The sequence below is a fragment of the Myxine glutinosa genome, chromosome 2 (genome assembly GCF_964187855.1).
Source record: "Myxine glutinosa chromosome 2, kmMyxGlut1.1, whole genome shotgun sequence".
NCBI classification, from domain to species: Eukaryota; Metazoa; Chordata; class Myxini; order Myxiniformes; family Myxinidae; genus Myxine; species Myxine glutinosa.
Genome location: NC_136262.1, coordinates 7,954,663 through 7,979,895, shown reverse-complemented (window position 1 = coordinate 7,979,895; position 25,233 = coordinate 7,954,663). Strand labels below are relative to the sequence as shown.

Here is a 25,233-nt window from a genome sequence, read left to right as displayed (position 1 = left end):
ATCATTAGGATTTTATCCCTATTTATTTCTTTGCTTGTTAACAAGAAAACAAACTAAACTAAACTAAAACATGCAAGTTTCATGCAAGCCGTTTTACTAATCTAGTGAGATTGTTGCTGCTGTTTTCGTGCAATCAGAATATGGAATCGGCACAGTTCCTGACAACGCCACTCGCATATCATCGGACACAAGTCGATTTCTCCACTTTGATTTCAGGTTCAATAATGCAGAGAAACCTGTTTCACAGAGATACGTAGTTGTGAAGGGAACCAACACATTCATTGCCCTCTTCCGGGGCGTGTAGTTGATTTATTCGAATTTTATTAGAAAATTGAATTTATATTTGTTTGAAATACAATTATACAAATATCATTTGTTTTGAAATATATATATTTATATTTAAATATATATTTATTATATATTTAAAGTTGATATTTCATTGAATTTATTATAATTTATTACGAGTCCCATACCCCCAGATTTTGGTCCCCATACCCCCTAGGGGTATGGATACCCCAGGTTAAGAACCCCAGATCTATGGATTGTGGCCTTCCTCGGCAGATGTTGTCCTAAAGCATCTAACACCGAATTGATTTGAGTTTTGTTGAAGGATTTTGATCTCAGGTCGTTTTTGACTGAAAACGAATTTTCTTTAGTGGTCCAAAAAAATTGTAAATCTTTTCATGTTTATTAAATTCTTTTTTTTATTTTGAACTAAATGTTCTATTTGGGCTATTTGAACTAAATCTACATCTGCTGACAATACATAAAGTCCACTTTGCGCACCTGCAAAAACTAAGAGGACATCATTGGTATGGGGAAAGTTATTAGAGGTTGACAGGATGGCCTAGAGATACGCACACTCACCTCTAAGCTCTCTAGCCTGGGTTTGAATCCCGATCCAGCTATAAGCCATCATCCCGGTGATTCATCAATGTGTGCTGTCCTTCAGATGGACGTTAAACTGGACGACCCGTCTGTCGACATTAGTTGGTGGGTGTTAAAGACCACACGGTGTCCTTTTTGCAGAGTAAGGGAATATTCGTCGGCCCCATGGCCAAAAAAAAATCCAAATTCCTGCCCTAACCGGTAGAAGGGGCACTGCATGAGTGGCACAGCTGCTCTCCCTAGCGATGATGTTGGGAGCACGGCTGCGCAAGGTCTGGACAATGATTGTACATAGTGATGTCCGGATACCATTCTGAGAGGTAAGGCCGGTACCGTGTTTTCCTAGTTACCCTGTATATCATATTATTTGATGTAGACTAAGATTTACTTCTGTTTTATATTGTTTGGTAGCAAAGTGAGTAATGCTATTGGTGTTGTTTAATTATCTGTGTGCACAGGCTAGTGGTCCCCAGGAAGGGTTACACTCCTGTGGATTCGGCTCCGGATCATTTCCCCATCGTGGCTATTGACTCAGACAGGTGTGTGCATAAATATGTACTCTTCTATTATTCTATCTTACATGCTCTCACACCTCCATTTCTTCTTCCTTCAGTACCAACTTGGAAAGTGTTTGTGCTTTACTGCTGGTTTGGTCCAACCAATGTGAAAAGTATCTCTGGGCAGGAATGCCTGTGGAGATGTTAGTAAATCAGGTTATCTGCCATCCCTGTGGATTTTTAACTCAACTGGACGGATCACATACTGAACCCTCTGTCGTCTGTCGTCTGTCGTTCGTTAACTTTTCGACGTTAACACTCCAGCGTCCACAAATATCAACCGATTCTGATCAAACTTGACATGCAGCATCCGTACCCCAAGGACCAGGTTGGTATTGCATTTCAGCCCGATCCGTTGAAAAATGGCGGACTTAGGCGACCATTTTGTTTTTGGTCATGAAAACGACGTTAACACTAGCGTCCACAAATATTAACAGATTTTGATCAAACTTAGAATGTTTAACCCTTACCACACAAGGTAGGTTGCTATTGCATTCCAACCCGATCAGTCACAAAATGGCCGCCATATTGTTTTCAGCTCCGTTACGACTTTACCGTCCACGAATATTTATGGGTTTTGATCAAACTTTGTGTGTGAGACTCTTACGACACAAGGTGGGTTGCTATCGCATGTCAACCTGATCTGTCACAAAATGGCCGCCATAGGCTGACCTACTTTAAAGTTGTCCAGTCAGTTCAGTTGAGTTCTGCTTCCCTGGAAGCTCTAGTATTTTTCCTGTAACTTTTAGCCTCATGGAAAAGCAAAGGTGACAGATGGTGTGGAGTCAGACAGTAGGGCAGCAAGGCAACTCTTGGAGACAATAAGCAAGGGGATTGATGAATGAGGTGAGAGGAAGAGAGAGAGAAGAAGAAGAAGAAAAACTACAACCTGCCAGTTAGGAATGATTGACGTGGCTAAGGGTGAAACATGACATGAGATTGTGTTGCTTGAAGCTCTGGGGGTGAGGGTGAGATGGAACGGCCTATGGAAGGTGGTTCTATAGGTGGGAGAAATGAGGAATATATGAGTTGAGGAGTGCAGTCAGCTTGGATCTTTGAAGTTTGACCAGGAGGGGTTACTGGAAGTACACGTACATCCTTGAGTTGTGGGAGAGGGACGGAGAGCTGAGAGAGCAGAGGAATAGAACCGAGGAGAGGTGATTATAAGCCTACTTGTGACGTGAAAGGAACAGTTCTTGTGATTCTACGTTGCTGGAGATTCCAATAATTTTGAGAGTTTTAGATTCTGTGTAATCAAGGAGAGACACGTGTGGTGCTGGGTTGCCAGCCCATGAGGGTGAGCAGTACACCGTTAACTTATGGACAAAGGCCTTGTAGGCTGAGTAGTTATGATTTATCAAGTAAAGACTTTGAATGATGGAGGATGCCCAATGTGTAGCCGGCTTTGGAGGACAACCATGCTATGTCATCGCTTTGGTATTCAAAATGTCTTCTAAAAGATTTGTATACGAGAAGCAAACGAGTTCTTTAAGTAAGAAACAAGAAAGGAAGTGGTATTTAGAAGGAAAAAAGAATGACCGAAGAAAGGATTAACAGGCAGAATGATTTTTTTTTTCCTGTTTAAAATTTATTTATTTTTGTTTCTTTTTTAATCCAAGGTCTAGGGCTCATCATGACACTGACACACACGCGCACCCACACATGCGCACACACACACACATATATATATACACACACACACACACACACATGGATGGACGCGACAAGCAAGCACTTATCACGGTCACTGGGCTTGGGGGAAGTGCCGTCACTTCCCGATACTCCGGCGCTGCTATTTTCACCGCACTCAGCAGGGAATTTCCTCAGGAGGAATTTCGTCCTCCCCGTGAATGCCAACTGATGGAGATTGTCGGTCCTCTATCCTTTTAAATGCTGAAGGTCAAGCAAGGAAGCAGCACGTACCATTTTTAAAGTCTGGAATGACTCGGCCGGGATTTGAAACACCGACTTCCCCAAACTTGGAGCAGACGTTCTAACCATGACACTGTAGCGGTTACCGCTGGGTATACACAATCGCCTTGCACCTGCCGGGGACGCAACCACGGAGCGATCGCTGTGCCGAGATCGCCCGGAGACGCTCGGTCTCGCCTTTACCGGGCATGTCCGGACTCGCCTTTCCAGGGCTCGCCCAGGACGCCCGGGCACGTCCAGACTCGCCTTTCCAGGGTTCGCCCAGGACGCCCGGTCTCGCCTTTCCCGGGCAAACGCTCCGGCATGACGTGTTTGAGTGTGTATATATATCGCTACCCGATAAACGGGCTAGACAGGGTGTGCTGGGTTCTGTACGAATAAACATGCTTTGAACTCAACCAAATGGCCTCGTTCTCTTGCCGTCCACGACTCCTAAAACACCATCGTCTGGTCAAAAGGGAAAGGTATAACAGCATAAACGTGTGAGAAGAGGATACCTAGCACCAGAGTTGCTGACTCGAGTCACATATTCTTGACTTGGGACTTGACTTGACTTGTAAACATTTGACTTACCAACATTGAATAGTCGTTCAAGTTTGAAGATGTAGTCATTGGCTGACGACCCTTGCTAGCATGGGCAAAGCTTTTCCGGTCCGTACATCACATGACGGTCTTTCATTGAGTTGTTATTGGTTCTATGTAACGACCAATGAGGGAGTTGCTTCTTGGGTACTCAAACACAGCAAAGTGAAGCTTCTGGAGTTTGGTGGTAGGTTGAGGAAGGCTCAATGGGTTTTGTTCTGAATGCCACGTACCGTTGAGTTGTTCTTATGAATGGAACAGTGCAGGGGCTACACGTGCTTAACTCCAACATTCCCTTCTGTTTATAACCAAACTAACCTTTTTCCGCGTCCGTTCATCGGTGATCACTCGGTCGTCCTGGGTTTATTTTTTCCCGCCTTTTGGCGTCGTGAATATGCAAGCTCAGAGGCCGATTTAACAAAATATATCTTAGGCCATGGGCTAGAGGGGGTCCACATGTCATGCACCCCCCCTCACTATTAGGTTTCTTTGCTATTTTCATGTAACCCTGGGTCTGAGTTGGAAAAATGATGTTAACAGGAAAAAACTTGGGTCTCAAGATTCCCCCCATGGACTTTTTGACCACGCCCATTTTTCTAACCGCGGGTTGTGAATTAGGGGTAGGGGGAAATTGAAATGGCTGCAATTTCGCAACCAATCATTGTAGAATAACAAATGACTCCTTAAAATGTTGGCCTTGGCGAGGCCTACAATTCGATGTATAGCTTATGCAAATGCATTCAGTAAATAGGTCAACAGGTCAAAAGGTCACGAAATTTGACCCCGGCATTAAATCACGCCCCTTCTCAGAAAATTCATCACCCATACCATACCAAAGGGAATTTCTCAGCCAAAATGGGTTCAAATGGAAGCCAATAGGCACCCAAGTTGATTATAAGTTTGAAAATGTGGATGCTCTTATTTCTTAAGCCATGGTATACAGCGGTTTTTGACCCATTTTTTAACATGGCCGTTTTTGCGCCAAAAAACATGCAAAATTGCACAAACCCAATCAAAGACTAATTACGTCATTCCGCTGTATACCATAATCAAAGACTAAAAACGATTCATTTTGACAAATTTGGTATCAAAATGTTGTTATTGATGATTCCTACCCTTGGATGCATCCCAATACCCGATTACGTCATCAGTGACGTCATCCGGGGTTAAAAGGCCACACCCATTTTGCAATGAGTGGAGGTTTTACGATGTAGAATTTCCTGTGACTGTGTTGTATTTCCCGTTGGACGAACTTATAAATACCAACACCTCCAGCAGCACATGCAATTGGATCCATACTTGTATGCCTTTTTAACCCATTTTAACCTTGGTACTGTTGCGGATATGGGATTTGGCCTCCATATCCGCTTGTAAATATTCCCCTATTTCCCCAATACTCCCCAACTATCCCCAATCCCCCATTCCCTAGTCCCATTGTCTGTAAACAACACTCTGTAGAACCGACCTTCCCCTTTTTCCCCCATTAACTGTCGTGCCCAGGTTCACCGCATCTCACGTAGACAACTATAGGACCTCTTGCTAGTTATTCTTAGTCTATGTCAGTTAAGGACTCGTTTCCATTAATTCTGACTCTTCGTTGCACCAGAATGTGATTGTATGGCACCAGTAGTGAGTTTAGGACCTCCCCATACCTCCTCCCATCTTCCTCATGAAACAACAACAACAACTACAACAACAGCGCGCGGGGAGTGTGCGTCCTCACACCGGCTTGGTTAGCCGCCATTGCCCATGTGCGCCGACGGGGTTACCACGAAGGGGCTGACTGTCGGCCCCTCGTCAAGGGCGGAGCCCGGTAACCCACTGCACCCAATAAGAAGCAACGGGCCGATTCCATCTGGGGCGGAGCTAACGAGCCGAGGGCGTGTCGCTCCCCGCTGGATATACGCAGCGACTTACCGGATGTGAGGTCAGATGCGCCGGAACTACGGAGAGAAAAGGACGCCACCTCCAGCGCGACGATACCTCCCCGCATCTTTGGACCGGACCGGGTCGATTCTGCCCCTGAGCCAAGGTGCACCTTGAGCCTCGACTACCTGCCCTTCCTTGCCATCAATCCCTGTGTGAGTCAGTTTTGTCCTGTTTATCTGTCGTCTGTCGGGGCTACTATAAGACCGTATTTAAGTGCCTACCTTCCTATGCTGTCTCTCTCGTCCTTGTAATCTAACGTTCCGAAATATTATAACCTCCTCCGGAGGTCTTGAGAACTGTACCCCTGGTGTCGTGTCATTTTAACCCAGCCGTTGTGTCCTTTCCTCAATTGATTTAGCGTAGCGCGACTCGGCCAACGTTCGAGTATAATCGGGTAAACTGTGCAGACGCGGTCATACCAAACCGCTCGGTAAACCAACATCCACAACCGCGTCTGTAACATTTGGTGTCGAGGAGTTGGATTCGGACCTGGGACTAAATTCAGTTAGGCCCAAATTTTGGAACACCAATTGTACCATTAGGGTAACATTTTGGTGTCGGGAAGTGGGATTCGATCCGGAGCGCGTTTCACGCGCTCGAAATTATAACGGCAAAATTTAATTGTGTTTTACAAAAAAAAATAAAAACCCGAATTTTGAAAGTCGCGCTATGGCAGACCAAGACGGCTGGGTTCCGGTAGTAGGGAGTGAGGCAGGGTCGATCCAGGACCAAAATGAGGGACAAGAGGGGAGCGAAGCAGTGAGGGTAGCAGATTCGCAAAATAGCGTCGTCACGCACGAGGTGGCGGGCGCGCGAAATGGCGCCTCGCACATGGCCACGGCGCCCACGCCCGCGACCGTAGTAGCGCCACCGGTGGATTTGAACTTGTTTTTAATACAAATGAAGGCCCTTATGGCCCAGAATAGTGAGCAAATGAGGGCTGATAGTAAGCGATTGGGTGAGCGATTGGAGGGCCAAATAGGGGTAATAAGGGATGAAGCGAGGGCTCAGAGTGAGCAATTGGGGGTAATGGGAAACCAAATGGGGGTAATGAGGGACGAAGCGAGGGGTACCGGTGAGGGGTTAGACAATAATTTTAAGGGATTAGACAAGAAATTTGGGAAGTTGGACGACAAATTTGAGGGGTTAGACAACGGGATAAAAGAGGTGAAAAATGGGTTAATGGGGGTAGAAAATAGAATGGCTGCCCAGGAGAATCAGATAGAGGGAGTGAAAAATGGGTTAGAGGGGTTAGAAAACAGGATGGAAGGCAAATTGAGGGACATGAGGGACCAAGTGGAAAGGGAAGTTAACCAAATGGGGCAGCAGAGCAGATAGAGGGGGTCAGAATGGGGGTAGAAACCAAACTGGATGCTCACAGGGAGGAAATGGAGCAGATGAGGGTGGCATCTGGGCAGGAGATGCAAGTGATGGGAGAAGAGATCAGAAGAGGTGTGAGTGAGGAGGTCGGAGGAGTGCGCGAGGAGGTGAGGCACTGTAAGGAGCACATGGAGAAGGAGGTGAGAAAGGGGACTGTAAAGTTACAAGGGGGCATCGAGGACCTGACGCAGGAGGTGGAACAGCTGACGGAGGGACAAAAAGGACTAACGGAGCAGGTTCAAAGGAACACTGCGGTATAAGGAGGGTTAAAAGCGACACAGAAAGAACTAAAAGATGACTTGATAGCGACGAAGAGGGAATGTCAGATGGTACGTGAGGGACTGACAACGAGGTTGGACGAGGTGATAGAGGTAATGGAGACGAAGGACCGGCAGGTGAGGACGCACATGGAAACGGTCAAGGTAGCCTTGGAGGACGAGCTTGAGGAGACGTACCGGGGAATAAAAGAGGTGAAGCAGAAATTAGAAGAAGTGGAAGAAGGGGTGAGCGAAATTAAGAAGCGACGGAGAGGGGATAAGAAAGAGATAAAAGAGGAGATAAAAGAATTGGTCCAAAGTCTGTGTTTGGATCGTGATGATGTGCTCATTAACCGGATGAGGGATTCGCAGGTGATGGAGGAGAAGCGAAGAGGAAGAGGACCCGGTGTAAGTGGTGACCAATATGGTCGTGCGTATGATGCGCCAGGTGATTTAAGAAGCTTGGGGGTCGAGATGGACCCGGGTGTTCGTGAGAGGCCGTTGGTGAAGTGTGCGACGGGTCTGGTGTGCGAAAAAGGAGGTGTGCGAGAAAGTCCGACTCTGGGGTGTGAGGAAAAAGTGCGTGCCAAGGAGTGAGGGTGCTGGCGAGAGTGAGTCGGTCGTAGCGCGTGTGCGAGGGAGCACATGGAAGCGCGGTGTGGTAAGTGTTACAGAGGGTGTGACGGGAGAGTGTGCGCAAGAGTGTGCGTGAGAAAGGTGTGTGACGGACAGGTGCATGGGGAAAGAGTGCGCTGTCAAAGGCAAGGAAGAATGCACGCCTGTGGTGAGTGTTACAGAGGGTGTGACGGGAGAGTGTGCGCGAGAGAGGTGTGTAACGGACGGGTGCATGAGGAAAGAGTGCGCTGTCAAGAGTAAGGGTGAGTGCGCTGTCAGGAGTGGTGGTGAGAGTAGTGAGAGTGACAAGGAGCGTGAGTTGGTTGTGACAGGTGAGAAAGGAAGCACACCTGGAATGGTAGAGCGTGAGTGGGAATGCACGCTGAAATTGGTAGTGAGGCACGTGGTTGGGTGTGCGAATGAGAGCACACCTGTGATTGTCACAGAGGAGGTGACCGAGGAGGGGGCGCGAAGAGGTGTGTTGGTGAGGTGTGCGACCAACGAATGTGTGCCAAAGTGTTCGGTGGTCAGGTGTGTGACCAAGGCTGTGAGTGGAATGAGTGTACCTGGGTGTGTAAGGAAAGGTACGAGGAGCATGGGAACGGCTGGATGTGTGAGCAAGGAACGGGCTGCGGGGTGTAAGCATGCAGGTGAAGCATCGACGTTAAACGGGTTAGCGGTTAGAGCGACTTTTAGCCGAATCGGGCCCTCGGTGCGTGCTGGGCCTCGCTTTGAACGGCCGCGTCCGTGCTCCACTAGGCGGAGCGGGCGGCTGGATAGGAAGGGTCGTCATGGCGACCACTTTTTGTTGAGGCATTCCGGCAGGTCGAGATCGAGCCATGGGATGGCTCCGTGCCGAGAAGGTGCGTGGGATCTCGGCCCGGGTAAACCTCCTTCCCTGCACCGAATGCGGGACGTATCCAGCCGCTGGCACCAAACAACCCGCATTCATTGCTCGGCTTTACGAAGCCGGGCTTTGGACAGGAATTGGCGCACCGAGAGGTATTAGTGAGTAGACGGGTGATGAGGATAGTGTTTTGGCCCCGAAATTAGAAAAAAAGCAAAATTTGATGATTGGCCAAGGATTGGCAGTAATGATTGGCAGATGATGGGTAGTGATTGGCAAATTTTTGATTTGTTGAAATTTGATGTGCAAAATTGGTAGTGAGCGATGGGCCCGGTGGGTAAGGGTGGCATCCCTGCCACCCTTCCCAGGGGGGGCAAAGGAGCAATAGCTTATGGGGTTGATGGCAGTGAAAACTAGCCCGGGTGGGTTAGGATATTGATAGGGATCTAGCGAAGATGACATTAGGTGACGTTAAGGTTAGTTAGTGACTGATACCTGTAGTGGGGACGCAGGTAGTTTAGTGTGGATTATAATGACGTGGGAGCACAATAGTTTAAAGGGACGACTGGGAAGCGCAAGTTTCAGAGGGGAGTAGTTAGATGAGATGATGCTGTGTGAGGATTGAACAGGTGTGATTGCACAGGTGTGCAACTGGACAGGTGTGTGGAGCAGTGTATGAGTAGTAAGTGTTGTGGATCAGCGCGAATGCGCTTGGGGAGAGAAGGGTGCAGGCGGCACCAAGAGTGAGAGCACAGGTGTGCAAGTACAGGTGTGTGGAGAGAGTTGGAGTAAGTGGTACGGAGTGGTGTGCATGGTGCGAAGGTGTGGATGGGGGAAGAGTGGACCCTTTCACGAGTACCCGGGGCGGGTAGTGTAAGTGTTAGGTAGAGGGTATAGGTAAATTGTGGTTGGATATTGGCATTTGTGGTGCGGTTGCAGAATGGTATCGTGGATGGGTGCATTAGTGTTGTGGAAATGGCTGGGCGTGTAGCCTGTTAGTGTGTGTAGTTGGTTGGGCACTCCACCACTGTGAGGATGTCGGCCAGGTGAGGCCGCAGGTGGGCTCTGGGAGCCGTTAGTGTCAGTGGGTGCCTGAGGATCCCGGGTGTGGATCGGGTAGCCCAGTGCCAGAGAGGGCACCGAGTGGGGAGAGCGCCAGAGGGCCTTCCCCAGGTAGTTAGGTTAGGGTAAGGAGCAGGTAAGCTCGGAGGCAACTGCAGTGGTGGAGGTGTGCAGGTGGGTAGACCCGCTGGGAGAGGTACACGCCACAGCCCAGAAATTGTGCGAGGGCACCGGGAGATGAATCGGGGGAGTGAGACCCCAAATTGAAAAGCACCACAGTTTGGTCAATGGGAATTGGTTTTTAGAACCCATAGTGTAAGAGGGCCAATGGTTTGGCAGGGAAAGACCCCGGGTAATGTAAAGTTGTTAAAGTCATTTAGGAAATAGTTAGGATTGATGAGCCTGTCGCATCATACGCAGCCACTTACCTGTGGTGATGATGATGACTCCACACCTGTGTTTTCTTTGTTTTGTGTTGCAGGAAGTAAGGATTGCTGTTGGATTTGTGAGACGCATCACGACGTGGATGAGACACTGGGGTGATTCCATCTCTCCCTCCTTAGGAGGGACTGATGATGAATTGGTAATGGCAAATTTTGATGTTCAGTTGGAGATGGCAAATTTTGATGAGAGTTGAAAATGGCAAATTTGATTGGTTAGGAGGGAGAGAAGACGAATTTGGTTTATGGGAGGAACGGGGAAGACAGTAGGGACGTTTGTTGATTTGTAAAATAGATGTTTATGGGTAGTGTTGTGTTTTGTGGATACAGTAAGGGGTAAGGGAGGGGCAATGTAGGTTACCTGGTGGGGGGGGGGGGGGGGGGCGTACGGTAGGAACGTACCTGTCTCACCTGGTTCCCATGTGCCCCCAGTGTGCATTACCTTACATTGCGTGCACTTTTGCGCCCTTACCACCTTACTCACTTGTCTTCTTCTTTTGTCTCCCACCTCCGAGGGTCTGGCTTTGGGGCAGAGAGAGAGGAGAGAGAGGTGCTGGCTCCGCAGTTGTGGGCCTGCACTTTCGCTGCTTGCTGCCGGGATCGATACACCATATGGACCTCAATTTTGGTGGCCACCCACAATGGACCGCCGTTCTTTTGCGGGCAAGCACCACCCATGATGGACCTATGGGTCAACGTGGCACCTATGCCATACAGGTGAACCACTAATAGTTGGCCCCCTGACGGCCACAATTTAGAAATGGACGCGGTTGGCGCCTTTCTTTATTTTTAAAGAAGCCAGTAGGCCAAGTGCACCACATGAAGGCAAGACCAGCGGCAGAACATCGGCCGGCTGCGACACCACCGGTGATTTATAAACACTTTATTGGTGCACCGGATGGTGCTGACTGTGTTATGGGGTGGTGCTTTTGGTGCTTGGATGGGGTGCTCTGCACATTATTAAAGGCCGTAAGGCCACAGAGCACTCGTGGGTTGGTGTATCGATGCAGGCATGCGTGCTCTCTCTATGCATAACATCTGCATGTGTTCCTCCAAAAACAGGTCCTGGATCGTAGTGTAAATATCAGCGTAGTCTTGTAAATAATGCTCCCTACCGGCTGTATGTATAGTTTGCGAATTCTTTCCGCGATTCGGTTATCCTGTGGGTGTGTTTCTGTGAGGAGAAGGGTGCAACGTCACAGGGGGACATATTTACTCATTTGTGAACATCTGTAAAACTGTCGCACTCAGGGTAGAGTTAATAGTAGAGGGAACTACATCTGAGTGCCACACTAAAGTAGGTAAAAATGTATCGGGTCGGGACGCCCCGAGGGTAGAGAAGGGTGCAATGTTGCGGATATGGGATTTGGCCTCCATATCCGCTTGTAAATATTCCCCTATTTCCCCAATACTCCCCAACTATCCCCAATCCCCCATTCCCTAGTCCCATTGTCTGTAAACAACACTCTGTAGAACCGACCTTCCCCTTTTTCCCCCATTAACTGTCGTGCCCAGGTTCACCGCATCTCACGTAGACAACTATAGGACCTCTTGCTAGTTATTCTTAGTCTATGTCAGTTAAGGACTCGTTTCCATTAATTCTGACTCTTCGTTGCACCAGAATGTGATTGTATGGCACCAGTAGTGAGTTTAGGACCTCCCCATACCTCCTCCCATCTTCCTCATGAAACAACAACAACAACAACAACAACTACAACAACAGCGCGCGGGGAGTGTGCGTCCTCACACCGGCTTGGTTAGCCGCCATTGCCCATGTGCGCCGACGGGGTTACCACGAAGGGGCTGACTGTCGGCCCCTCGTCAAGGGCGGAGCCCGGTAACCCCCCGCACCCAATAAGAAGCAACGGGCCGATTCCATCTGGGGCGGAGCTAACGAGCCGAGGGCGTGTCACTCCCCGCTGGATATACGCAGCGACTTACCGGATGTGAGGTCAGATGCGCCGGAACTACGGAGAGAAAAGGACGCCACCTCCAGCGCGACGATACCTCCCCGCATCTTTGGACCGGACTGGGTCGATTCTGCCCCTGAGCCAAGGTGCACCTTGAGCCTCGACTACCTGCCCTTCCTTGCCATCAATCCCTGTGTGAGTCAGTTTTGTCCTGTTTATCTGTCGTCTGTCGGGGCTACTATAAGACCGTATTTAAGTGCCTACCTTCCTATGCTGTCTCTCTCGTCCTTGTAATCTAACGTTCCGAAATATTATAACCTCCTCCGGAGGTCTTGAGAACTGTACCCCTGGTGTCGTGTCATTTTAACCCAGCCGTTGTGTCCTTTCCTCAATTGATTTAGCGTAGCGCGACTCGGCCAACGTTCGAGTATAATCGGGTAAACTGTGCAGACGCGGTCATACCAAACCGCTCGGTAAACCAACATCCACAACCGCGTCTGTAACAGTACTATTTATCAGATTGACTGTATTCATCGTGATAAAGCGCTGTTCACCTCACCAATGTCTTGTAAATGCTGCCAACGGTCACCCCTTCAGGCATCACTGTCGCTTTCACGATCACTATATCTGGAATAGTTTGTTTTTTCAAGTGATCTTCACAAGGCAGGAAGTCCACATAAACACCACGTGGTTGGGTTTGAGGACTTTCTTCAGGGTTTTTCTCAGTTCTCATTTCAGTCGCAACTATCTGTACTATACTTGTTTTGTTTTGGGGTTTTTTTGCAATTATTTTCCACTTGTTTGATTCTGTTCTTGTCGTCTTTTCTACTCCATTGTTCTGACCCCCTTGAATGTTTGTGGTTGCGCAGTGAGGAGGAAATGAATCTTTCACCTTATTCGTCCGGCTACTCTTCAGCTGAGGTATGGAGCGAGCTGGGAACCACTTATGGGATTGTCCTGGTGCTATGGGTCAGGTGCATTTTTGGCCCTTTTTCTGTTGTTGCTCTGACCTACATCACAAAGTTTATCACACATAAAAAACACGTTTTTATTTGAGAGGTATAATTATTTGTTGGTGATCAAGAGTGTGGACATATAAGATCCCAATGTAAACATTTAAAGAGCTCATCAGAACTTAGATGATCACTTTGAGGCATTAAACTTGTGTGTTTCAATATGGTATATCGATGTGGGCCTGGCATTTGCTATCCTTAGGGATTGCCAATCAAGGTGACAAAAACGATCAGTCAGGTAAGTAGTTTTTGATGAGAAAACCTGACTCGGAAGGGAAGTGAGATTTGGTGCTCAGAACAAGGTGAATGTTAACAATAGGAGCTGGAAAACATTTTCCTCTTTTCCTGAACGTTTTGCAGTTAAACCCTGAGGTGCAGCGGCAGTTACTTAGCGACGGTTACCGGCTCGACGAGGTGCCGGACGATGAAGACTTGGACCTCATTCCTCCTCGACCTCCTGGCAGGAGTTTGTTATGCTGTCCTACTTGTTTAATCCAATAGTCATCCTGTGCCACTTTCATACAAACTGCTAGTCTGCCTTCCTTTGCAGGTGTTTGCCGTTATTTTTGTATTATTGAGGACAATTCGGATTCATTGCATTCCCAGAGTGTACAATAATCTCATCGTTTGCACGGTCTTCCTTTTTCACCTTTAAACGGGTCATTTCCCACGAGTCATTCGTCTTTGCCTATTCTATATGCCCTGTTCTCTCCGTCACTACAATTTATGTTTGCTTCCTGTAATTGTAAAGTAATTACTTCCTGTGAGGAAGACGAACCGGAATCATTTTACATAACGAGGTTTCCCTTGGAGGGTTCCATTGAATTGAGCAGAGACTGAGATGAACCGTTTTATTCTATATTTGTGATATGCAGGTGACCAGTTGCTTCTTCAAGCATCACATTTGCACATTCCTTGCTGCCTTCTGCTAATTTAGAATAGGTACACCGTATCCCTGCGCATCGTAAGAGGCGACGATGGGTTGGTGTCAGCAAGGGCATCCGGCCATAAAAACATTGCCTCAAACAGGGAACCATGATTGTCATGGGGCCCGCAAGGCTAACCCCCACTCTAGCGGGGCAAAATGGCCTTAAAACGATCATTCATTCATTAGAACCATTTCAGCAGTCATTTTTACTTTTCAGAAATAGGATGCAAGAGGAATATAAAAAAAAACAAACCCCAAAACAGTTGAAATGACTGTTTGGACGATGCGATTGTGAACCTTTAATTGATTAAAACCCACGCATGGGAAACAAAGATTTGAGGGGCGTGGCCTTTCGTCGGAGCAAGAGCTGAGACTCAGCATCCGTTAAATTGTCTACCGATACTAGCTGGATCCGATACCAGCTGAATCCGATACCAGCTGCATCCGATACCAGCTGCATCCGATACCAGCTGGATCCGATACCAGCGGGATCCGATACCAGCTGGATCCGATACCAGCTGGATCTGATACCAGCTGGATCCGATACCAGCTGGATCCGATACCAGCTGGATCCGATACCAGCTGGATCTGATACCAGCTGGATCCGATACCAGCTGGATCCGATACCAGCTGGATCCGATACCAGCGGGATCCGATACCAGCTGGATCCGATACCAGCTGGATCCGATACCAGCTGGATCCGATACCAGCTGGATCCGATACCAGCTGGATCCGATACCAGCTGCATCCGATACTCGCCTCGACAAAGTTAATGTAGTATGCCTGTGTCTCTACACTGTACAGTTTACAGAGGCCAGCACGGTACAGTCTAAGGAGGCTGACGTTACAAAAGCTGAAAGTTTGATTCAATGGCCGATGCTACTGTACTGTGCTGTAAAATATTGCTGATTGCACTTAAGCGTTCTTTATTAATTTATTATACGTGCTTGCTGTACACTATGTTGCTGGCCAATGGCCATACGCAGGTGACATAGGACTCGAATTTCTCTTCTGGCGCTGATGATTAGCAACCACAGGAGCCATCTATTTGATGCATATGGTGGGGTGCTTGAGAAAATTAATGTCGAGGAAAGTAGGGTAGGGGAAGGGGAGAAGAGAAAATGAGGTAGAGAGGGGCATTTGGATGAGGAAAAGAGTAGCAAGGGCTTAATAATATATTCCTTTTACTGCATATGCAATATATAGATGGTCCAATAAATGCAGCATATCTTACGTTATGAGCTCATAGCAGGAATCGTTTGCATGAAAGAGGAAGTGAAATGGCGGGGGTGTTTACTGACACTCCATTTGTGCAGAGATTCATCCTTTAGAGCCATATTGGTGGAGTGGAAAAAAAACCTGTGTGTGTGTGTGTGTGTGTGTGTGTGTGTGTGTGTGTGTGTGTGTGTGTGTGTGTGTGTGTGTGTGTGTGTGTGTGTGTGTGTGTGTGTGTGTGTGTGTGTGTGTGTGTGTGTGTGTGTGTGTGTGTGTGTGTGTGTGTCCTACGTACATACATACACATTACAGTTTATTTTCCAAATCCTGCGAGTCTGTCCTTTGAATCGAAAGGTTACCATAACCACTGGAAGTGGTGCGACATTTCATCATTTGACAATAACAGGCAGCTCTCAGGTTTGTAGCTGCAGGTATTGCATGGCTGGATGCTGCTAGTTTTCATTTTGTATTTAATGCCAGTCCGCGTCTCATCTTGTTTGAATAAAATGATTGCACTGGATGCCAATTAAAGGCCGCATTTGTTTTCTGAATTTGTCATTATGTCGATTGGTTGGAGGGTTGGGGGGGGGGGGGGACTTCTTTGGGTGGCAGTTTGACATGTAGTCCGGCAGCTAAGCTAAATATAGCATAACAATTGTGCATTTTGTGAGGAAAGCACCAAATTTGGCACACTAGTAGACTATCATGTTATGAAAAGATCTGGATATTGGGCCATCTCAGATTCAGAGATTTGATTTTTGCAAGATTTGCAGATTTTGCAGATTTGCAAGCTGAGATTGCAACGCCAGGGACGGCCGACTCCTTCCTGCGAGCTGCCCACGTCACCCGCACAAGAAGAGCTCATCAAATCACTGCAGCGGCACTGCACATCCTGCAACACCGTGCGTATGAACGCCACTGTATGACATATGCTGATGATGCAAAAGACCTGCCTGAGTTCGAAGCCTGGTGTCACCAGAGAGGAGAAGACATTCCCAACTTTCAGTACTGGGCAACTGTGCTGGAACTAGAGATGTTGGTACTGGTCTACGTGCGTTCTCTGCGGCAGGCTTCATTCACGATGTACCTCGATGCCCTGACGGAACTGGTCCCATGGTTCCATGCCTTAAACCACACACACTAATCTATGCCAGGTGGGTCCCTGTTCACCTGAGGGACATGGTTGCACTCCCAATGAAGCACCCAGATGTAGCCAGACAATTCAGGGCTGGCAACTTCACTGTACAGAAGACGAAGAAGGTGTTCTCTTCGATCCCAATCGAATCGAAATCTTGCAAAAATCAAATCTCTGAATCTGAGATGGCCCAATATCCAGATCTTTTCATAATATTGTTACGCAACTGTGATTAACACCACAGTTACGGATGGCCGATTTGCGAGACTTTAACTCCCGAGGCGAACACTCAATGGCGGACTCAAGTTCAACACAAACGCGCGGAATGGCGGGACACAGCGAAGGCTCCGCAACCTTACCTACTAAAATCAAACACCCAGGAAAACTGCGTTCAGATATATATACAGAAAATAATATAAGGATTTATTATCGAATAGTAATACAGTGAAAAAGCCGCGCCGGTAAATCTAATAACTCTAAATCGGGACGTCCCCACACGACTGACAGCAAACACGATACGAGGGAGATTATGGATACAAAAATAACACGTCACGTCGTTCAAATGTACGCGGATGCGGCTTATCTGTCTTTCGTCGTCTTGGTGGCGGCCGTCCAACACCGCTCCTTTTGGCCCGATCGCACACCACCAGGTCCTTCGCTCCAAGCTCTACGAGGCCCCGCTCCAAGCACCACGCGTCCGACGCGTGGCCAGCAGCTTCACACGAGGACGATCTCCACAAGGCCCGTGCACCAATGGTTCAACGGAGGGCTCGACTTGCAACGAACTGCTGCGAACTGCCGCGTGCTCTGTGTGCTTGGTGTTCTAACGAACTCTCCACCAACTGCCTTCGGGGAGCTTTTCCACCAACTGTCTTCGGGGAGCTTTTTCCACCAACTGTGTCTCCGCGTCGACTGTGTGCTCCAACGAACTCCCTGTGTACTCTCTGGACTGCCTGCGTCTGCCTCGAACTCAACTCCGAAATGGCGTCTGACCGTCGCATATATTGGTGGCCGATGACGTCCCATTGGCGCACTCCTCAGCCAATCACAGCCTCCCAACTCGCCCAGGTCACGCCCTCTGCGGCATGCGACTCCTGACATCTCCCGTCCGCGACCCCCCCGCGGTCGTTTTGTAACACGTGCCAGCGAGGTTGGTAGGCCTTTGAGGTGCGAACGGCGGCGGCCAACCGTGGCGGTGTTTTTGGCCTGGTTTCCTGTCTATTTATTACGAAGTCAATGTCAGGGAAAGGGAATTATTTAATGTTGCGCTAAGGACCTAACTAATGTTTATGTGGTTTGCAGTGCCATAATGGACAAAGGTTTGACTACCAGGTGAGACTCACAGGGGCGTTACCTTTAATCCCTCACTATTTAACACTCGGACCTCCAGGTAGATCCACAATCATACATCTTACCCCGACAAACGCCTAAACATCAAGAACTTATTACATGTAGAGTCCCTGTCACGACAGCCGAATACCTACCTATTCAGATCTACCTAGCTCTAGATATTGCTCTACCAAATTCATAACACAGCCCCCCCCCTGGAACCGTAGCTCCTGCAAGGTTCACCGCAGGCGCTACCATTCCAGCCTTAACACTTACTGTCACACACTTAATTAACCTATTAAATAAATCAGGAAGGGCTGTGGGAAGTGAGTCGGACTACCTACCTACACTTCCTTAACATGCTGAACCCCTTAACCATCATGCAAGTATGTACATTTTCTTCGTTGTTCCTGTGGAGGGAGGAAACAACAACACACAACACTAACTTAACCACAAAACTTAACCATCTTTCCAAACTCAAAACTCTAACCTTTGTACATACCCCGGTCTACAGACCGCGTCCCCCGGTGGATGCCACAAGACACAACCTTACCTGCGGGGCCATCCCCAATGCATCCCCCTAAATTTCCACGGGCCCTGTCCAGATGTTACAGGTGAGTGACACGGCTCGGTGGATTTCGCCCACATTCATGCTACACAGACCCCTTAACCACTCATTCTCATTCCATAGGTCATCAAGGCATTTCAAAAATCAATAAGGTTCTTCTTCAATACACCCCCCTGCAGGACCATGGCATTGATGTCATTCACGTGTGTGTGCATTCCTCAACTAGGCAGCGGGGAGGTACCGCACAAAAAGATGGTGGGGGCGCATCAGGCTGTGGTGCCCGCAGTCCCAAAAACAAGTCAACCGACTTACAAGTTCATTGCCCCCCCCCCTTTACCTCTTGGCCCCATGACAGCCCAACAGCCCCTTTCCGCCGTTACCTCGCCGGTGAGGGTCTCCACACACACCAGGCTCCTTTGCCTCCTGCTTTCGCGCAGCAACACGGGTCACCGGGGGACTTCCTCACCCCGCGGCGCCCAACCAGACCCTCCACCGACGAGCTCCAATTTCCAGTTACCACCGGCTGCCAGTGGTAATTGCCGCAGAGGGGGGCCCGCAGGCATCGCTCCTCAGAGCTTGCTCTGTACCTGCGGACACACACACCTTCCCCACCCACAAGACCCCAAAACACACTTCCTCCCCCGCTGCCATTCAATTCTCCACACAACTCAGCACAATTCAGTACAATTCATAGATGGTGTAAAAGGTGTTACAAGGCTTGCCATGGCCTGCCAATGTGAAATCCCATTCACAGTTCGAATCATTGAATCCTTACACATTTCCATTAGCACATTTCCAAAAAGCACAATTATCGCCCCTCATTATCTCCAATAATCATCACTCACTCTCCAGGTTCCACTCTCACGACCACATCAAAACACCTAACCACAATACAAAAACATACGCCACCCACAAGACACTGTGTGGCTCCCATTCCATCCCCTCACCGGCCATGTCATCACTCTCACCCGCCTCCCAACTCCAATTTACATGTCCCCAATTTCCAAAGCAAATCCTGAAGCCTGGGACAGTACTCCTCAAAACACTCACCTCAAGTGCAGGTAGTTGCAGGTTGGTCAGGTCCAAGAGTGTCATCCACCCATACAATTCCCAAAATTTCACATTGGGCCTACCAAATACTTCCAAATTTCTCTTTTGTCCCCACTACACTGGCAGGTATGTGGATCCGCATCCAACGGTGATCATCACTACACAACTACCTGTGGCCACGACAGCTCTGCACCTCTACCGTGCAAGGGTCACCGGGACAAGGTGAGCAGTCAAAACGCCAACATGGCCCATGAGTGTCCATAAGGGTGCGACCCACCATCCATCCTTCGGCCCCCCTGCGAGGAACACAGCTGCAGCAGCCCCAGCTGGCCAATGTGGTGAGCACTTGCTGCCACAACACACACTACCGCACACACAACCTCGGCCCTGGGGGGCACGGTCGCAGTGCGTGGCATCCCTACAGCCACGTCCCCTGCACCTCCCCATCATCCCCCAGTCCGACTACAGAACTGCAGCCCCCCAGTGCTCACCCACACTTGACCACACCAAGGTCCAGTCAACAGCCATGCTCCACCAGGAGACCCACCCAGAAGACATGGTCCACACACCTCGGACACGCACAGCACCACGTTGACCCTCAGGCTACACAACTACATCCCCATCATCCCGCGTCCCAAATATCAGCACAGTTGCCCCCGCAACCAGTTGAAAGCTGTGTCTTGCTACCCTATTAATTTTATCACAGCCTCCAACACTTTGGTCTACACACCTGGATCAATAATGGCGTCACTGTACAGTGTCCACCATGGCATTTCAAAATCCACCCTTAAATTTCCATCTAACCCACAGATTACCCATGCCAACCATTTGTCACATTTTACTAACCTCGCCAAAGAAAGATGCTTTGCCATACACATGCCAGCCGAGCATGGCCCATATGCTCGGCTCGTTCTAGTTTCCTGCACACTCTATTGCTATTGGCCCAGGCCGAGGTGGTGGTCCTCTGTCTGGCGCCTGTGGACCTACTGGGGGCCCCCTCCTTTCTGGACTGCGAAGCCTCTCAGGAGGTGGGGGCCCATATGGTTGCCGACAATTCCTCTGACTGTGCCCTCTTCTCCCACATCTAAAACAAGTCCCCAAGAACGGACCCCTCTGGTAGCCAGGCGGAGCCCCCCTTTCTTCCGGCCCAGCCCGATAAAAATCAGGCCGTCCCGATGGCCAACCTGGACCACCCTGTCGTGACTCGCTCCCTGCAAATTGTCCCCCCATCAAATTTGTCAGCTGGCGGCTGATTCCCCTTAACATTCGCCCGATGTCATCCTCTGGCTTTTCCCGATCCCGCACCTCGGTCTGCCGTACCGTCACAGGTGCCCTCTCCGATGCGCGGTTCGACCTTCTCAAAAAGGTCAGTCTCGCCGCGCATTCCGCTGCCCGGTGCACCGTGGGTGGGTCCTGTAACTCCACCAACGTCCGGACCTCAGGATCAGGGAGAGCCGCCATAAATTTTTCTATCGCCAGCTTGTCCCACGCCTGTGCTGGTAGGTCCCTGTATGCTATCCTCACAGACTGGTATATATCCTGGGCCAGCTCCTGCAACGTCTCATTAGGCTTTTGCCTGCGATGCAGCAGCTGTGCCCTGACCAGGTCGCACCTTGCGCCTGTCCCGTACCTGTTATTCAAGGCCTCACAAATGGCCTTGCTGGTCAATATTCCCTCTGGGACTACGTTCAACACGTCGGCGGCTGACCCACGCAGTGTCGCCACCAGATTCCCCATGCGCTCCCGCTCTCCCCAACCATTGAGCTGAGACACGCACTCAAATTGTGTCAGGAAAGCCTCGAGGCTCCCTGATCCGTCAAAATGTACGAGGGGGATTGTTTTTCCAGAGACTCTATTCCCCGATTCCTCTCTGTCCAAATCCAGTCCGGGGCCAAAACACCCCCCCAACTGGGTATTCCGTTTCGGAGCCTCTGGTGTCCAAATGTGGCTCGTGGTGAGGGTCTCCTGGGTCACCTTAATCTGGTCCTGAAAATGTTTAACCGACCTACTCACCTCTTCCTTCAGGCTCTCTTGAACCCGACCAACCTCCTTCTTGATGGTATTGTCCCAGATCTCCAGTCGCTCCTGCATAAAATCACTCACCCTTTCATTATCCATTAGTGGCCCCCACAGGCCTTTCTCAATTAACCCTTGCTCCTGCTCTTTTATGCGGGTTTCCAACCCCCTCACCTCCTCGGCCAATTTGCCCCCCTGTCGGTTGAGCAGTCCCCATTCCTCACTCTGCTGTAGCATTCTGGCATCCACCCGGCCCCGATAGCCTTCCAGGTCCCCATTTGCTTTATCAATTCGACCCTCCAACGCTTCCCCCCTCCGGACAGCCTGGGTCACGCCCTCCTCTATTTTTGACATTAATTCTGTCCGTATCGATTCACTTGCCACCCCTATGGCTTTTTCCATCTCCCCCCCTCTAGTTTCTACTTTATCCTCCAATTCCCCCAGTCTGCCCGTAATTTGGTTTTGCACACTCCCTTCTATGCCATCAATTCGTTTCCCCAGCTGTTGTGCCATTTCCCCAATTTTTCCTTCCAATTCTTCATTCCTCTCTTTCATTTGTTCATTCATTCGTTCATTCACTTTTCCCTCCAATCCCTCAATTTTGCTGTCCATCCCTTCGATCTGTTCTTTCAAACCCTCCTTCAATCTATCCATTTGCCCTCCATGTTTTTTGTTTGGGCATTAATTCTGTTCTCCAATTGCTCGTTCTGAGCATTCATTTCCCCTTTTAATCCATTAATTTGGTCACTCATATCCTTCATTCCTTCCCTACATTCCTTCCCCTGGGACTCCATTTTATTTTTCATTTGTCCCATTAATTCCTTAAAAAATTTCATTAAAGCCTGGTCGTCTCTCGGGGCCGTCCCATTTGTTCCCGACTCCCCGGTAGGGGAGGGGGATAAGTTGGTGCTCGGGACGAGGGAGGTTCCAAGGCTCACCTCTGCATCAAATTCCCCTATTTCCGGCACTCCCAACGCTGACGGAGGCCTCGCTGCGTACTTCCATTTCGTCGACCTCCGACATCCGCTTTTCGGAAGGTCGTTCCCCGCGCGCGTATTTATTTTTCTATCTATAATTCCAGTAATCTCTGTGTGTTTGTTTGTACGTTTGTACGTTTGTACGTTTGTTTGTCTGTGACCGCTGTTTCTCGACAACCACGGGTCCGATATACTTTAAACTTGCCAGGTATATTGCTGGGGACCCGAGGATGTGCCTTTTCAAGGTTTCATATTAATCGGACAATTACTTACCGAGCTATGTCCAAAAAACGATTCAACCAATCAGAGAGCAGCGAGCTATCGCGTGTGCCGAACGTGGCGGACACACTCTGCCTCGGATGGCACATTTGAGAGCGTATTCATTTATTTCACGTTTGCAAACTATGTTGGCGCTATGTTGGCGTTAAACTATGTTTTAAAACTAATAAAAACCATTTCATGTAAATAGAGGGGGGGGGGGGGGGGGGATTGTCACTGTACTCGCACGAGCAGATGGCGGAAGTGCCTGACCGCCAAGTGAAGTCCGAGCAACTCGCGGTCGAAGGTACTGTAACGGCGTTCGGGCGGGCGAAGCTGCCGGCTAAAGAACGCCAGCGGTTGCCAAGCTCCGTTTTAAAACTAATTAAAACCCCGGGGGGATTGTCACTGTACTCGCAAGCCGTTCGCCGTTCGCTTTGGCGTTGCGAATGGACCAAAACATTTCATGGACCAAACCATTTCATGTAAAGCGTTCGCCGTTCGCTTTGGCGTTGCGAATGGACCAAAACATTTCATGGACCAAACCATTTCATGTAAATAGAGGGGGGGATATAATTTTAGATATAGATATAGTACGGGCATGCCCTAGTTTTAATAATTCCTGAAACACAATTTAAATTTGACGAAGACGCGATATCGCGCTCCGTTTGCCCAATTGATTATCAAATTTCTCCGCCTCAACTATAAAAATTTTGCATTCGAACGTCGAGCGCAATGTACGCCCGACCGTGTCGATGTTGCCCCGCGGACAAAAAAATTTGTCCGACCGTGTCGATGTCTCGCCGCGGACAAAAAAAATTTGTCCGACGGGTTCAAATCCCACACTCCTGACACCACTTGTTACGCAACTGTGATTAACACCACAGTTACGGATGGCCGATTTGCGAGACTTTAACTCCCGAGGCGAACACTCAATGGCGGACTCAAGTTCAACACAAACGTGCGGAATGGCGGGACACAGCGAAGGCTCCGCAACCTTACCTACTAAAATCAAACACCCAGGAAAACTGCGTTCAGATATATATACAGAAAATAATATAAGGATTTATTATCGAATAGTAATACAGTGAAAAAGCCGCGCCGGTAAATCTAATAACTCTAAATCGGGACGTCCCCACACGACTGACAGCAAACACGATACGAGGGAGATTATGGATACAAAAATAACACGTCACGTCGTTCAAATGTACGCGGATGCGGCTTATCTGTCTTTCGTCGTCTTGGTGGCGGCCGTCCAACACCGCTCCTTTTGGCCCGATCGCACACCACCAGGTCCTTCGCTCCAAGCTCTACGAGGCCCCGCTCCAAGCACCACGCGTCCGACGCGTGGCCAGCAGCTTCACACGAGGACGATCTCCACAAGGCCCGTGCACCAATGGTTCAACGGAGGGCTCGACTTGCAACGAACTGCTGCGAACTGCCGCGTGCTCTGTGTGCTTGGTGTTCTAACGAACTCTCCACCAACTGCCTTCGGGGAGCTTTTCCACCAACTGTCTTCGGGGAGCTTTTTCCACCAACTGTGTCTCCGCGTCGACTGTGTGCTCCAACGAACTCCCTGTGTACTCTCTGGACTGCCTGCGTCTGCCTCGAACTCAACTCCGAAATGGCGTCCGACCGTCGCATATATTGGTGGCCGATGACGTCCCATTGGCGCACTCCTCAGCCAATCACAGCCTCCCAACTCGCCCAGGTCACGCCCTCTGCGGCATGCGACTCCTGACATCTCCTGTCCGCGACCCCCCCGCGGTCGTTTTGTAACACGTGCCAGCGAGGTTGGTAGGCCTTTGAGGTGCGAACGGCGGCGGCCAACCGTGGCGGTGTTTTTGGCCTGGTTTCCTGTCTATTTATTACGAAGTCAATGTCAGGGAAAGGGAATTATTTAATGTTGCGCTAAGGACCTAACTAATGTTTATGTGGTTTGCAGTGCCATAATGGACAAAGGTTTGACTACCAGGTGAGACTCACAGGGGCGTTACCTTTAATCCCTCACTATTTAACACTCGGACCTCCAGGTAGATCCACAATCATACATCTTACCCCGACAAACGCCTAAACATCAAGAACTTATTACATGTAGAGTCCCTGTCACGACAGCCGAATACCTACCTATTCAGATCTACCTAGCTCTAGATATTGCTCTACCAAATTCATAACAATATGATAGTCTACTAGTGTGCCAAATTTGGTGCTTTCCTCACAAAATGCACAATTGTTATGCTAAGTTGCCCCACTAATGATGTTTCTACATTTTCTGTAGTTTTGGGTCATCATATTTCATATGTGCTCTATTTTTGTTCTTCATTTCGCACTTCTTTTTGGCGTCA

General features: G+C 49.0%; 2 protein-coding genes across 4 annotated transcripts in view; both read left to right on the top strand.

Moving 5' to 3' along the window:
- LOC137422071 (protein FAM219A) overlaps window positions 1-16,102 on the top strand; it is a 50,289-nt gene extending 34,187 nt beyond the window's left edge. The window contains exons 4-7 of one of the 3 annotated variants that reach the window (XR_013622622.1): window positions 1,347-1,427; window positions 13,269-13,320; window positions 13,773-14,761; window positions 14,939-16,102. Coding sequence is in view for 1 of the 3 variants with exons in the window: in XM_068108794.2 (XP_067964895.2) it covers window positions 1,347-1,427; window positions 13,269-13,320; window positions 13,773-13,913 (274 nt within the window). In the remaining 2 variants the exon portion in view is untranslated. Of the gene's footprint in view, window positions 1-1,346; window positions 1,428-13,268; window positions 13,321-13,772 lie in introns of all 3 variants that reach the window. The other 2 variants (XR_013622621.1, XM_068108794.2) reach the window with 2 other exon arrangements.
- Window positions 1-25,233, top strand: part of SUB1 (SUB1 regulator of transcription) — a 991,845-nt gene that overhangs the window by 929,776 nt on the left and 36,836 nt on the right. The gene's annotated exons all lie outside the window — the stretch shown is intronic.